This window comes from Macrotis lagotis, chromosome 5 (assembly GCF_037893015.1).
Source record: "Macrotis lagotis isolate mMagLag1 chromosome 5, bilby.v1.9.chrom.fasta, whole genome shotgun sequence".
Classification (NCBI taxonomy): Eukaryota; Metazoa; Chordata; class Mammalia; order Peramelemorphia; family Peramelidae; genus Macrotis; species Macrotis lagotis.
Genome location: NC_133662.1, coordinates 272,959,849 through 272,973,706, shown reverse-complemented (window position 1 = coordinate 272,973,706; position 13,858 = coordinate 272,959,849). Strand labels below are relative to the sequence as shown.

General features: G+C 52.9%; 1 protein-coding gene across 2 annotated transcripts; it reads right to left on the bottom strand.

Moving 5' to 3' along the window:
- Positions 1-676: 676 nt before the first annotated feature.
- PTTG1IP (PTTG1 interacting protein) lies at positions 677-12,085 on the bottom strand. Of its 2 annotated transcripts, none has more exons than XM_074189949.1 (7): positions 11,855-12,085; positions 11,273-11,325; positions 9,870-9,978; positions 3,406-3,511; positions 3,258-3,326; positions 2,351-2,397; positions 677-882 (listed from the first exon to the last, which is right to left on the bottom strand). In XM_074189949.1, the coding sequence occupies exons 1-7, from the start codon at positions 11,961-11,963 to the stop codon at positions 839-841; spliced, it is 537 nt and encodes a 178-aa protein (XP_074046050.1). In that variant the 5' UTR covers positions 11,964-12,085; the 3' UTR covers positions 677-838. The 2 variants fall into 2 exon arrangements, with proteins under 2 accessions (XP_074046050.1, XP_074046051.1); XM_074189950.1 differs by having other exon boundaries at positions 3,258-3,323.
- Positions 12,086-13,858: the final 1,773 nt, after the last annotated feature.

The following is a 13,858-nucleotide window of genomic DNA, read 5'->3' as shown; positions in this document are numbered from 1 at the left end:
CATCCTCACACCCTCACAGCCAAGCTCACCTCTAGAGAAGGTTCTGAAGAAGGCACTTTTTTAGGCCCATACAGAGGCATTGCCCTTTGTCCCTGAGGCTGAAGGGAGCAGGATGCTGTTTTCAGGTCCTGTTCCCAGAGCCAGAAAAATTTAACTGAATCTGTTAAAAACAGAAGGATCCTAAAAAAACAAACAAAAAAAAACCACCCCCAAAACCCTCTAATTTTGGCTGACTTTTCCAATGCCATCTTTCTACGGTACTTTAGAGAAGAGAATGAACCCAAGTATGCAGATGGTGGCTTCTTTTGGGGTGAACTAAAGAAAACTTCCCATATCACTCTCAAGAAAGGTGCATATTTCAATGGGTGCCTGATCATTAGGGATTAAAGGGAAAGGATGACTACATATTTCAAACCAAACAAGGCTTCTGTTTGAAATCAAAAACAATGCTCAAGACACTGTGCTGAGGATGACTTGGGAGGAATGAGAAGGGCCAACCGAGAGCAGAGGTATTTCTTGACTCCCAGAGGGGAAGGCGGCCAAGAAGATAAAAGGGGAAGAAGTTTTCCAGCCTCTGTGCTGGGGAGCACTGTCAGGGATCCGAGAAGGAGAAGGGCTCCTCTTGCTGGAATGTCTAGAATCTGGCTAGAATAATTCATCAGGGATTAGAGAGGGCTTCACTTGAACATAAGGCTCTTTACTGAAAGCAGCAGATTAATGGAAGATGTGGATGTGATTTCTGACCGTATGCTTTCCTAGGACCTGGACTCCTCTGAGCAGCCGCATTCCCCTTGGGGAGATTCGGCCACCAGCGGCCAACAGGAATTTCCACAGAGGCCTAGTTCTCAAATCTGGCATATGGGTTCTGTTCTTTAAACAGCCCTGAAAATAAGACAGATTAAATTTACAATTCATCCACTGAATGGGGAAAATGCAAGGAAACAAACTCATTTCTCTAGAATTTCCTGAGACTAGAGATTCCCTCAGGTCATTAGCTGAATGGTCTTGGGAAGCACAGGGAGATGGATGACTCAAATTGGTCCTGTTTATTAAATAACATGTCTGGAAATTGAAGGCAAAGTGAGCTCACTCAACTGCATGGTTACAACACCTTGCACAGATTAGACAGACCTGAGTTGATCTCGACCCATGTTTAGAAAAAATGGCTAAAATCTGGCCCCTACGCTCAGAATGTGGCGGGGGGGGGGGGGGGGGGGAAGAACAGAAAACAGAGGCTCAGAGAGGGAACTGTTATCCAAGCCTACATCTGTCCTCCTTCAGTGGGAAATTCTCTTATTAGTTATTGGGGCATCTGACCACCAGACGAGGACTGCTCTGCCCTGCATCCCTCCTTCGAGAAGGGTGGGAGCAACAATGTGATCTGTGACCGATTCTCAGTGTTGGGAGAAGACAAAGTCAAACAAGCCTAGGTCCCTGCTCTCAATGGCTGTCTAGTCCACTCTGGGTAAACCATTTACCACCTCCAAGACCAAGGGTTCTTCTTATGGTTTCTTGGTCCCTGCTTCAATTTGTCAACAGATCTACACAAGACGACATAAATTAGACACTTTCCAATCTCTCAAGTCTCTTGCCATCTCTACTGGACATTTTAGTCCAACTGAGTCAGCTCTCGATCATGAGTGACAGTCTGGGAATCCCATGGATTCCTATCCCAACCTGAAAATGCCACCATCATGTAGATATGAGGAAGCATGTCCAAGTCAATTTTAACTGTGGGAAAAATGGTGAAGAACAAAGAGCAAGAAGAGGAAGGAGTGAAGGCCAGGGTCTCACAATTCTCATCTCCAGAAATCTAAAGCCCACAGGTAGAAGAAAGAGTGTGAGCTGACCAATAAATAAGATGACAGTCTTGGAAATTCTACTTGTTTTGGCCCTAAGAGAGAGGTGGGGTAAGGTCAAGTGATAGCCACACCACCCTTCAGAGGCACGAGCCAACAAGGAGCTGTCCAGGAAGGACCTGTATAAAACCAGGTAGGGGAGGGAGGAGAGAGCAGGGCCTGGCAAGGTGCCCTGTCACAAAGCTCTACAGGAAAGGAACAGAGGAGGCTGAAGGGGACTTCAGAGAGCTTCCCAAGCAGGGATGAACCAGGCCTCATCCCACCTGATTCAGTAACTAGAGCCCACCCAGACAGGGCCAGTGGGGGGTGACACTTTCCCAGTCCAGATGGGGACAATGGGGGCATTCCTGAGAGGGCTCACTATAGTCAGTCATAGGACACTGACTTTTTTTGACAAAACTCTTGATTTCCCAGCAGGGGCTGACTGCATGACTTTAATGGACACACATGAGAATCAATGGACAATAGATAAAACTTCAAGTGAGTCTCACCATATTTTTTCCTGATTTCTTCATGTCTGGACTTCATCTCTGCTCTCCTACAAAAGGAAAATAATCCCATGATGCACAAACCTGTTCAAGCTTAGGGACAAGAACGTAACCGTCACCTTAACACTTGTAGCCCTCCCTTGAGGGCCCCCATCTCGCTAATTCAGTCTAAGCAAACCCGGCAGGCTCTAGTTGCAGGCCTTGGTGGACACCTGCCAGGCTGTTTGCCACCCAACACCCCATTTCACCAAGAGCTCCAAGAATTCAGTTTATGACTATCTAGTAAACAGCATGTGGCCACTGCACTGCAAGTGCTGCCAGGATGGTCAGGCCATCAGCACAGCTGGCTCTGGGCTTGTGGTGCCCCTGTCCAAGAGTCTCCTGCCTGGGGGTGGCTAGGTGGCACAGTGGATAGAGCACCGGCCCTGGAGTCAGGAGTACCTGGGTTCAAATCCGGTCTCAGATACTTAATAATTACCTAGCTGCGTGGCCTTGGGCAAGCCACTTAACCCCATTGCCTTGCAAAAACCAAAAAAAGAAAAAAAGTCTTGTGCCTGGCATCTCCTCCACAAAGTGACCCAAGTCTGGTTACAAATCCCTCTGTGGCTGTCCCCTGGGATAGAACACAGACATCCTACCTTTCTGGGTTTTAGTCTTCCTTTCTGCTTTAGTCAAGGCCCTTTCCCAAATGTGACATCCTTGCTCTAGGCTGGATGTGACAACATACTGGTCTTCCTTTGAGAACACATTCCTTCCAGTCCCCCCTTTCCTGGCTCCATGCCCTTCACCCTACAGCCTCCTGGCAGCTGACCAGACCCTCCTCTTGATTTGAGCCTGAGGCTAAAGAGAACTGAATTCTTTGGATAAAGCACAAACCAGAGCTGTCTGTAGGACTGGGTGTCCCCCTCACCTTTCCTCTTGCCGTACTTTCCTTTCTTCTCTCTCTCTTGCAGCACGCTCTTCTTCTTTATCTGGCCTGCTAAGACCAAGAGAGAGCCAGTCACTAGTCAGTAGCTGCAGTCCGGAGTCCCAGAGGCCACCCCTCCCCCAGCACTTACCTTTGGTTCTTCCTTTTCCTACAGCAGTAGCAGCAGCAGATTGTGAGGCCCAAGAGGAGGGCTCCTCCCACCACTGACATGGCGATGATCAAGGCTTCGAAGTTAACTGTGGACACAAAGACAGGCAAAGTGCAACGTGTTGGGTTAGAAGAGCAGGATGAACATCTTCCCCCTGGGGTCTCTTCCCAACCGTGGCTCTTCATGGGATTGATTGCACTTTCCCCACTTTGCAGAAGCGCATGGCTCCCTGTCCCTTCCAATAAGAGTATCTCCCCACCAGGTCCATCAACTCCTTAACCCAGTCAGTCATGGAGTGCCAGCATCTGCTCCCACCAAATCTGAAGTTTATCTCTCTGCTGCTGGACACCCTTCTCCCTTCTGGCTGACTTCAGCCCTGGGTTTGCTATACCATTGTTTGGTGATGGTGCAAACTTCCATGGGTTTAAGCATCACCCCTCTGCAGAGGATTCCCAAGCCTCTTCTTTCTTGAAAGACCTTTCCACTGGATGTCAAACAGGCCTCCCAAATACAGCATGTCCAAAACTCAACTTTTCTTTCCCCCAAACCCACCCATCTTTCAGACATTGCTTTGTGAAGATGGTCACTTGCCTTTATTCCCCAAACAAGTCAGGCACCAAGTGTTGGTAAGAAAATCTTCATGAGGTCCTCTCCCTACTCATGTGGCCATTCCCTACTGGTATAACAGTTTTACCATTCATCTTTCCCCTCCCCAAGAACCTGTCACTCTCCTGCCTTTCACAGACCTATAGCAGCCCCCTCCATCTCCAGGAGAAAAGGCCAAACTCCATGGCCTTTAAAATCTTCTGCCCTTGCTTCTGCCTATCCCTCACAGGTTGATTTCAGAGCAGTACCTGGGCATTCGGGTGCAAGGCTATCAACCCAGAGAGCTCCAGGGACACGGAATCTGACCCAACTGGAGAATCTTAGCAGTTGCAGGGGAAAGATCCCTGGCTGGCTCCCTCAGGCAACCCCCACTCCCAACAACTCCATAGATTATAGAAGGAAAATTCTATCCCAGACAGCCCATGAAGGAAATCCCTTTCTGAATCTGCCCACCTGGGTCAATCCATTGTATGGGGATTGCTCACAGGAGAAAGCACTCTTGGTTTGACTAGGATTGGACTTTCTAGACTTCTCCCATCTACACTGTCTTCTAAGAGGCATTTTAAACAGGTGGAATTTGGAGAGACAGAAGCCCCAAGCTTCAAATCCAGTCTACTGTGAGATCTGTTTTCTATCTGCAGAGCAGGGATGACAACAACATATAGGACCAGGGGTTCAGCTTAGGGGAAGATATACAAAGTGTCCTGGCTGGGAGCACCACCACTGCTAGTCTGCAATGGGGGAAGGTGCATTTTACAAAGATTATGTCACTGGAGTCTCACAATAACCTGGAGAGACAAGTGCTACTGTTAACACTCAACCCGGATTGTCTCGCATCCAGATGGCACAGTAGCTAGAGCCCTGGCCCTGGAGTCAGAAGGACTGTCCTCAGATATCTGACACGAGCTATGTGACCTTGGGCAAGTCACTTAACCCTGACTACCTCTCATTCAGGGCCATCTATAGTTGCCCTGATCCATATCTAGTCACTGGATCCAGATGGCTCCAGAGGAGAAACTGAGGCTTGTGACTTAGCACAAACCCCCTCACTCCAATTCAGGTGTATGTCTCAGGTGCATGTCATGGTCATCTTCGAGAACAAAAGACAAACATCATCATCACAGTTTAGGACATGCAGACCAAAGAAATGACATGCCAGAGTCACATAGCTAGAAGTATCTGAGGTTGCACATGAACTTGGGTCTTCCTACCTCCAGGTTAGGGTTCTGTGCACTGTGCCAACCTCGAGCTATTCATATGCTATTTCACTCCAAAAAATTAAACTTGGAGTTTATCAGTTGATGATTTTTATTTTGCTTTTTGCTACCAACTCCTAATTTAACAATATAATTACTTTAAAATTTCTCTTAAATGACTGGAGGCTGTCCAGCCTGAAAAATCCATCCTCCTGCACCTAGTCCTTTAAGAAGCATTATTGCAAAGTGAGATTTTTTTCTGCAAATATAAAGTAAATCATTTTTAAAATGCTTTTGGGAGCTTGCTAGTTTCTAGATCTAAAGACTGGTGAATCTTGTTTGGCTACAAATCATTCACTTTTGCTTCTGAGAAGACCCAAGCCCATCCATTCAGGTGCAGAGCTAGAAGGCAGGGACAGGAAAGGTCTGGGGCCTTTATTAAAGCCCAGAATGTGCTATTTCCACTGCCTCTGCTCCTGCTCTTGGGATGGAAGCCCCAAACAGCAGATTCTGCAGGCAGCAGTAGGGAACACAGACAGCAGAAGAGACAACTGCCCTTTCTTTTTGAGTTTTTTTTTTTTTGCAAGGCAATGTGGGTTAAGTGGCTTGCCCAAGGCCACACAGCTAGGTAATTATTAAGTGTCTGAGGATGGATTTGAACTCAGGTCCTCCTGACTCCAGGGCCGGTGCTTTATCCACTGTACCACCTAGCTGCCCACCTGCCCTTTCTTTAAAAAAAAAAAAAAAGGCCAGAGCAGAGATCTAGGCCCCTAAAGTCAGACACCCCCCCCCCCCACTCCCTTATTCCTTGGAGTCACAGGACATGACCTCAAGTCAACAAGCTTTGTGGGACTACTTCCTTCTCTGTAAAAAGAAAAAGAATAGGAGCAGATCCAAGTCCCTAGGACAAACTTTGGCTGCCAACATTTTCACCTCAGGAGGCAGATTTCTGCCCTGGGAGTCTGCTGCTCCTTCTCCTTCCTCTTCCTGACTTCTTGGGCCTCAACAACCACCTCTGGGCAAACCTGGACTTGTGGCCCAGCTTTCAAGCTCTAAATTCAGCCTCCTACCGTTGCCATTTCTGTCTTTGGCCGTCCTGCTGGCCAGACACTTTGGTGCGGGCTTGCTTGAAGTAAAACGTGCACTTTCCTTTTTCTCCCTGCCCCTGCCCTGATCAACACCAGGCTCTGGCAGCACCTCATATTCCTTTCACCTGCTTGTGGCCACATTCAGTCTCCCTTCCACCCTGCCCAGACCCCTTTCCCAATCTGTTTCATAGAAATCAGACAATGTGGGAAATGATCTAGATGACCATCCGGCTCAGCCCATACCTCACCAAGAGCACCTCAAGAGAGCCCCCCTCCCCAGCCACCCAGCCCCCTGGACAGGTACTGCTGGGAGACCACTGGCAAGCCTTTCTTCCCAGCCAGATCCATCTGAGTTGCAGGGGAACTTGAAGAGAGGCAGGCCTCTAACCTGGTCCAATCAGGTTATCTGCAGGAGCAGGCAGGGAAGGGGGCTATCTGACTCAGACAGCTTAGAAAACATTCAAAACTAAAACTACCCCCCCACCCCCGGTAGATTTGTTTCTAAGTTATGGGGCATGGACTCCTTTCAGGGCCCATGTTACAACAAAATTATTTCCCCCTTGCTAAAAGCTTGTCCTCAGGGGAGGCTCAGCCTGGAGCTCAGTTCTATGTCTGGGCTAGGGTCTGATCTGCCCTTGAGTCTTCGGTACAAGGCTTGGAACACAGGGTCCCACCTGTGGCTCCCATGGTTCCTCCACCACAAAGCCCATACAGTTCAGGCCAGTTTCCAGGAGGGGAGGGTGGGCTGCTCACTGCTCTGTGTCTACCTTCCATCGGAGCTCCACTGGACTTCAGTGCACTCCCCCATCTCCTCAAGGAAAGGAGCAATGCCTGTCTTGGGAGCTGATATTATGGTCCCCATTCTAAGATCAATGAAACCGAGGCAAGACAGGGTTGGTTAAGCAGTTAAGTGTCTGAAGCTAGATTTGCATCTGGGTCTCCAAGATCATGTGCGCCAATCACCAGCACTGGGCCAATGCCACTCTTGCTACCTTTCCTTCTGCTCTTTCACCCCCCTCCCATCCCCATTCAGACCAAATATGGCCACCATGGCAAAGGAAGGTACTGAGAGGGGGCCCACATGTGGTGGTCAAAATGAGATGGGGAAGATGAGCACAAACACAACCAAGTTAGTTTACGGAGTGGCAGAGGTGGTCTGGCTGAGGCTCAGGATCAATCTCCAGGGGATGGATGCCCCATGCAAGGGGACTCATTTTTCTTTAAAAGATTTGGAAACCATCCTTGAGGCTGGGTTGGCTCAGCTGCGGATGTCACTTCCTCACTCTATCCCAGGAATTCTGGGTGCCCCTCAGAGGCCTGGCCAGAAACCCTGATAGACACCCCAAGAAGGGATCTTTGCTCAGCTTACTCTGCTCAATGTCCTTGTTCCCTTCCGTGCCCTTTGGGGTCACTGTCTGATGGGCCATTATAAGTGTCTGCTAGAGGATGTGTCTGAGCAGGCCCAGTCCAGCCAGCCTCCCACTTGTCTGACCTGAGGATGACGGATGATTCACGTGGGTGCCATCTGTCATCCTGGTGCATAGTCAGGGGTGGGAGGGGAGCAACATTTCTACCTCCTCTAGGAGTTGCTCGGTTTGGTTCCATTAACTATTTGGCTTCCCCTCTTCTTGCCAGGAGAGAGCCTTGACCATATCCTCCTTGGCCTGCCAGCTCTGAGCAGGGAACCAGAGGACACGGTACCTAGAGCCAGGTTTTCTCAGTGCCAACACACCCAGCTGCTAGCTCTCAGCCCACCCCTTGGCGGGAGACTTGACTGGGGGTTTTCCTTGCAGGTTATCCTTTCTCTTCCCTTCCTCTGCCTAAACTTGCCCTTCCTATCACAAGCCCCAAATCATGTGACCCTGAGGCTGATGACTTGTCAGCCTCAACGTGATTCAGCAGCCAGGAAATGCCCTGGCAGAGGCAAATCCTGGGGCGGTGGGGAGACCTGTGCCATTGCTTCTCCCTGCTCCCCACAACTTTCTTCCCTCTCAGGATCTCTCCAGTGCAGAGGTAAGCATGGTGTGTCTCAGGGCAGAGGGCTTCCTGGGCCACAGCTGAGCCTTCTGTGAGTTACCAATCTGGAAGGGAGGGGAGAGGAGCCATAAAGACCCCCGCCCCGGGGGCTCTGGCTATCCCACCAGCACAAGGGCAGCCCCGATCCATCTTTGGCCTGACTCCCCAGTGAGGTCAAGTCCTCAACCTGACTGGTGATACTGCTCCACCCCTTCACCTCCCCTTCGTTCCTGCCTACAGATATCCCCATGTCTCCCTGCCCTTGCCCCTTCCATCCCTGCTCACTTTGGCCCTCTGATTTCTTCTGTCCTTTGGGATGAAAGCCTATCTCCACCAGCTGCCTCCACTCTCTGCTTTCTCTTTTTAACCCCTTACAAGTCCAGCTCACAATCTGATTATTCCATCAAAACTTCCTCCTCCAAGGTGACACTAGGAGGCACTCTTTCCTCCTGGATTCTCTCTTCCCCTAAGGTTTTGGGGACATCCCCCTCTCTCTCCCAGGTCTCCTCCTCCTTTGCTGGATTTGCCTCTAGGCCAGACCCTCTAACCATGAGGGGCCCCTTCTCTTTTCCCTTCAGACTATTTCCCTTGGTGATCCTATCAGCTCCTGTGGTTAGACTGACCATCTTGATGCAGATGATTCTCAGTCTCCCTTGCCCACCCCAAACTCTGCCAGTTTGCAGTCCACCAACTGCTTTTCAGACATCTTGAACTAGACGTCAAAAGACATCTTAAAGATAGTGTGCCCAAAACATAACTCAACGAGCCTTTCTTCCTAGTCCCTCAGACCCCTAACCTAGGAATCATCTTGGGCACCTCACTCCCTCTCCCCCTCCCAGATCCATCATGGTACCAGGGCCTGTAGATTTCACCTCAGTAGTATCTCCTCAATTTTTCCGCTTCTTCCTTCTGACCCTGCCCCAGTCCTGGTGCAGTTCCCTGCCCCTCAAACCTGGACTATGGCAACAGTGGCTAGGGGAGGCAGGGCTTTTCCCACTCCAGCCTATCATCTATTCAGTCACTAAATGATTCCTAAAGCTCAGGTTCAACCACGTCACTCCCCATTCAAGGAGGTCTGATGGACCTTCAAAATCGCCCCCCTAACCCAGCCCCCTTTTACCTCACTCCCCACCATGTCCTCTTCCATCTAGTGCTCCTGGGCTCCCAGCTGATCTGTGAACAAGACCTCCATCTCTGGGCCTTGTCATCCCCGGGCCTGGTCCATTCTCCCTCTACTCTGACCACGGAGCTCCCTGGCTTCCTTCAAGTCCCATCTAAAATTCCACCTTCTCTAATTCCCCACTGGTTCCAGGGCCTCTGCCCAGGGGCCCCAAAGACAGGGACCAAGAGTTTGTGTCTCTTTGTGTGCTCAGCACTTAGTAAGGACTTAATAAATGTTGCCTACCTGACCCCAGTCGCCCAAAGTGCTGAAAGTCAGACTCCCCTCCTCCTACACTCCTAGGAAGGCCTTGCTTCCAGTGCCCCCTCAATTAAGAGTCAGGACCCCCTCAGCCTCAGCACAGCCTGGGGCAGGACTTACCCCAGCACACACCCCATCGGGCAGAGCTCAGTTGACAAAGGGAGGAGGGTGGCAGGATGTTACGGACCGGATAATCCAGGCAGGCTTTGTTAGTATTGCACCAAAAACACTGAAACAGAGGCCAGGATGACAAGGACAGCAGGTTACTCCTCGATCTTCTCGTACTGCCCTGGGGTCCCTCCCACCCTCCCTTCCTCATCACCCCCATACTATGTGCCAGGGTGTGTTTGGGCCTTGTCTTGTGGGCCCTTAATGCTTAATAAATGCTGATTAGCAGAGATGGAGAACTGATGCAGGGAGGACCAGCATGGGGAGCCTCACCCATCAAAGAAATTCCCACACCAATGGAGGAGGAGGTCCCTCCTGCCCTGGTAGCCTTCCCTTCTTGAGATTGAGTCCAGTGCCTTTCACCAATCACCCAGGCCCCTGAATCACTGGAGGAACTGGGAATGGGGCACAGGAGCCAGGCTTTCTCAGCCACTGAGGTGACAGCAGAGAGCATCAGCCAGAGACAAGCACCACATCTGGGGTTGGAAAAGCTAACCCCAGGGAAAGGCGGCAGAGCTAGGGCCAACCACCCCCCCCCACCCAGAGAAAGAAGGAAGCCCTCCTTTAAGCAGAAAACTGGGTCAGAAGTCTCTCCTCCAAGTGGACTGACTTATGAGTGGGAGTCCTGAGGCCTGAACTGAATCAAGGGCCTCCAGGGGTGCCTGTATGAGTTACACAGCCTGATGGCTGTTGGGGGGCTGGCTACCTTTTAGTCATCTCTACTGGGCCTGGAAACAAATGCCTCACCTTAAATCTCACAGAGACTCTGGATTGTTTTGCTGCCTTTGGAGAAGAGGGGGCACAGTTGGATGGGAAGCTCCAGGACTGGCCCAGGAGTCTGGCCTGGGCCCAGCAGAACTAGTTGGGCAGGACTGGCCCAGGTACAAGATTCCCCTGAGGGTCTGGGAGTGCCTGGTCCCAGAAAGATCTTTCCCTCCCCCCCACAGGACCATTCAAACAGGTACCTCTGATGTACAGAAACATCCTCCAAGAGGATGTCAATGGGAATAGAGGACAGAGCTGGCCTCAGGGCCAACTAACCTACCTTTGGTCCTGGGAAGCTGGGGAGCCCAGGAAGGTTCAAAGCGGGGTGCTCATTGGGGCTGCTTCTCAGGAGAGTTCAAAGCTACCCCAAAATAGCCTTCCCTAAGAAAAATACCTAATAGTGTCTGACTGACCATTCATCTACTCATCTAAAAAGTGGTCCTCAAAAATGCCTGCTAGGCCCCTGGGGGAGGGGTGAGGAGAGAGAGAGAGAGAGAGAGAGAGAGTCTCTGTGTATGTGTGTCCGTGTGTGTCCGTGTGTCTGTGTGTCCGTGTCCCCCTCAGCCAGTGAGGGGGCCCTGAGGACTCACCGAGACGTTCTTCAGGCACTCGGTACAGGATCTGTTGGTGCTCTGGGCGCAACCTGGGGGGACAACCACGGTGGTCCACCGATCAAAAAGAACCCGAGCAATGCGTGGGGTCCCCCTGGGGTCCCCCACCCTTCCTCCCCCGAGGGCCTGCCCGGCAGAACTGTAACTGGCAGCTCACAGGATCCTGGGTGCAGGGCTCTTCCTTTGACAGATGAGGAAGCGGAGGCCCGGGGAGGGCAGAGCTCTGTCCAGGCTGCCCCTCACTCTGGTCTTTGGGGGCCGCGCCCCCTACTCTTCCCTTCCCAACAAGCTCCTCGGGGTGCTTGTTTTCCCAAGGAACCGAATCTCCCGTCCCCCCAACGGAGGATCGGGGAGCCTGGGTGGGTTCGGGGCTGGGAGGTGACCGGACACTAAGTTCGGGTGCTTTGGGCCCCCGCCCCCCCAGCCCCACGGGCCGGCCGGCTCCTCCCGCGGCTCCGGCTCGGGGCCCCCCCAAAGTCCGGGGGCGCGGGGGGCGTGGCCGCCAGTCCGCGCAGGCGCAGACCGCCCTACCCCCCCCCCCCGCCCCGGGCGCCCTCTCACCGGCGGCCGCGCTCTGGGCGGCCACGACCGGCCCGGCCGGGGACAGGAGCGGCAGCAGCAGCAGCAGCGGCCCGAGAAGCGCGGCCCGAGCCGGGCCCCGGAGCTCCATGGGCGGGCGTTGGCTCGGCGGCCTCGGCGGCTCTCGGAGGTGGACAAAGGAGCGGCCGCAGGCGGACCCGGAGTCTCCCCGCCCGGCCAGCGTCCGCGGAGCCAGTGCGCAGGCGCGGGGCGGGGCCGGGCCTCCCTGGTCGTCCCTGCGCAGGCGCGGGGCGGGGCCGGGCCTCCCTGGCCGTCCCTGCGCAGGCGCGGGGCGGGGCCGGGCCTCCCTGGCGCAGGCGCGGGGCGGGGCCGGGGCCTCCCTGGCTCTCCCTGCGCAGGCGCCAGCCCCTGTCGCTGCGGCCCCGGAGGAAGGACACCCCGCAGTGGGGAGCGGAGCTGAGACTGAGGCCCGGGTAGCCTCAGGCCGGCCCCCCCGGCCCCCCGGCCCCCGCAGCCCAGGCCTCTGCCTCAGTGTCCTCGTTTGTGCATCGGGCACTGGGGCTTGGGTGGGGGGCCCGGCCGGGCCCGGCGAGGGGCACCCCCTCCCCCGCTTGCGCCTCCTCAGTCACCGGGGGCTGAGTGAAGGGCCCGGGAGTCGGGGCTGGCAGGCCCGGGCCCAGCAGCCCGGGGGCGGCCCGGGCCAGCTCCAGGCGCCGGGCGATAGGGCACCGAGCCGGGCACGGGAAACAGTCCCTATGGAGAACTGCTCCCAGCGACGACGGGAGGCCTATCCTCACCTTCAGTCACACGATATGGGTTTGGCAGGGAGAACAATTCCAGGCTCAGGCTTCGTGTCCTGCCTGGTATTCCTCGGAGCCTCCCTGAGTTGGTTATTTGAACTCAGTTTTAGTGAGCGCGGTGCTCCCGGGGCCTCCCCACTAAGTCCAGATCCTCGGAACTGAGAGAAGGGGCATTCAAGATAGTAGAACTATGTTCTAACCTTTTGCTTACCGCAAAGAATCATTTCCTTAAATATTGTATATATATAATTGAGGCTGAAGAATGAAAGTCTCTAGGTTCAGATTTCTGGTTTCAGGAGCAATGACAGGTGAGCAAATCTATCACAGTTTCCCTATTGAGATCGGGCCTCAGTATCCCAAGAAGGGGAGACTTGGCAGAGTGGTTATTTTGGGTCACAGAATTACATTGGCACCAGCTGGAAGGATGCCCAAGGACCTTGCCCCTGAAGAATGACTGGGTTGGTCTAGATGAGAACCAGGGCTCTTGAGCCTCCCTTTCCTGGCCCAAGAGCTCACAGGCGCACAACTGCTCCCAACTCTGGCCAGAGGGACTGAACCAATCAGAACCAGACCTCCAGGTGGTAAGATAGAGTTCTGAAGCTTGGGGTGTGCTAAGATCTCAGGGTCCAGAAAATAACTCAATAGATGAGGACAACTTTGACACCAATCTTTGGGGTACTTCAAAACTTTGTGTTGGGGGCAGCTAGGTGGTGCAGTGGATAGAGCATCTTCCCTGGAGTCAGAACCTGAGTTCAAATCAGGCCTCAGACACTTAATAATTGCCTAGCTATGTGACCTTGGGCAAGTCACTTAACCCCATTGCCTTAAATAAATTAAAAAAAAATTTGTGTGGATGCATTTGGGATGCTGGACAAATTTGGGAAGGGCCTCAGGGAGGTCAAATCCTTTTATGGTTGGGGAAACTGAGGTCCAGACTAAAAGTCCCTTGCCCCAAACCTCCCACCAGTGCCATCTCCCACGGGATCTGAGAGACCAGCCAAGGCTTTGTGGGTTCCCCACCCCAGTCAGCCTCCACTGCCATCTCTGGTCTCCTTGATCTAAGGCATTGTCATACACTATTAGACAAGCTTGTTGAAGGCAGGAAGGCCCCTTCCCCAGCTGTCTCAGAAAATGTCTTGGCCCAGACAAAGCAGGAAGAGCATGGTTTGACCTAATGTGGGATCTGTTCAGACTGCTGGGGAGGTCACCAGTTCTGCTTACTGGG

What these genes read in the sequence shown, in the direction of transcription:
- PTTG1IP (XM_074189949.1), bottom strand. Translation starts at nt 11,963, where the DNA reads ATGGAGCTCCGGGGCCCGGCTCGGGCCGCGCTTCTCGGGCCGCTGCTG. An exon ending in CGCCCAGAGCGCGGCCGCCG is followed by an intron (nt 11,326 to 11,854) that starts GTGAGAGGGCGC and finishes TTGTCCCCCCAG; the next exon opens with GTTGCGCCCAGAGCACCAAC. An exon ending in CCGATGGGGTGTGTGCTGGG is followed by an intron (nt 3,512 to 9,869) that starts GTAAGTCCTGCC and finishes TTGTGTCCACAG; the next exon opens with TTAACTTCGAAGCCTTGATC.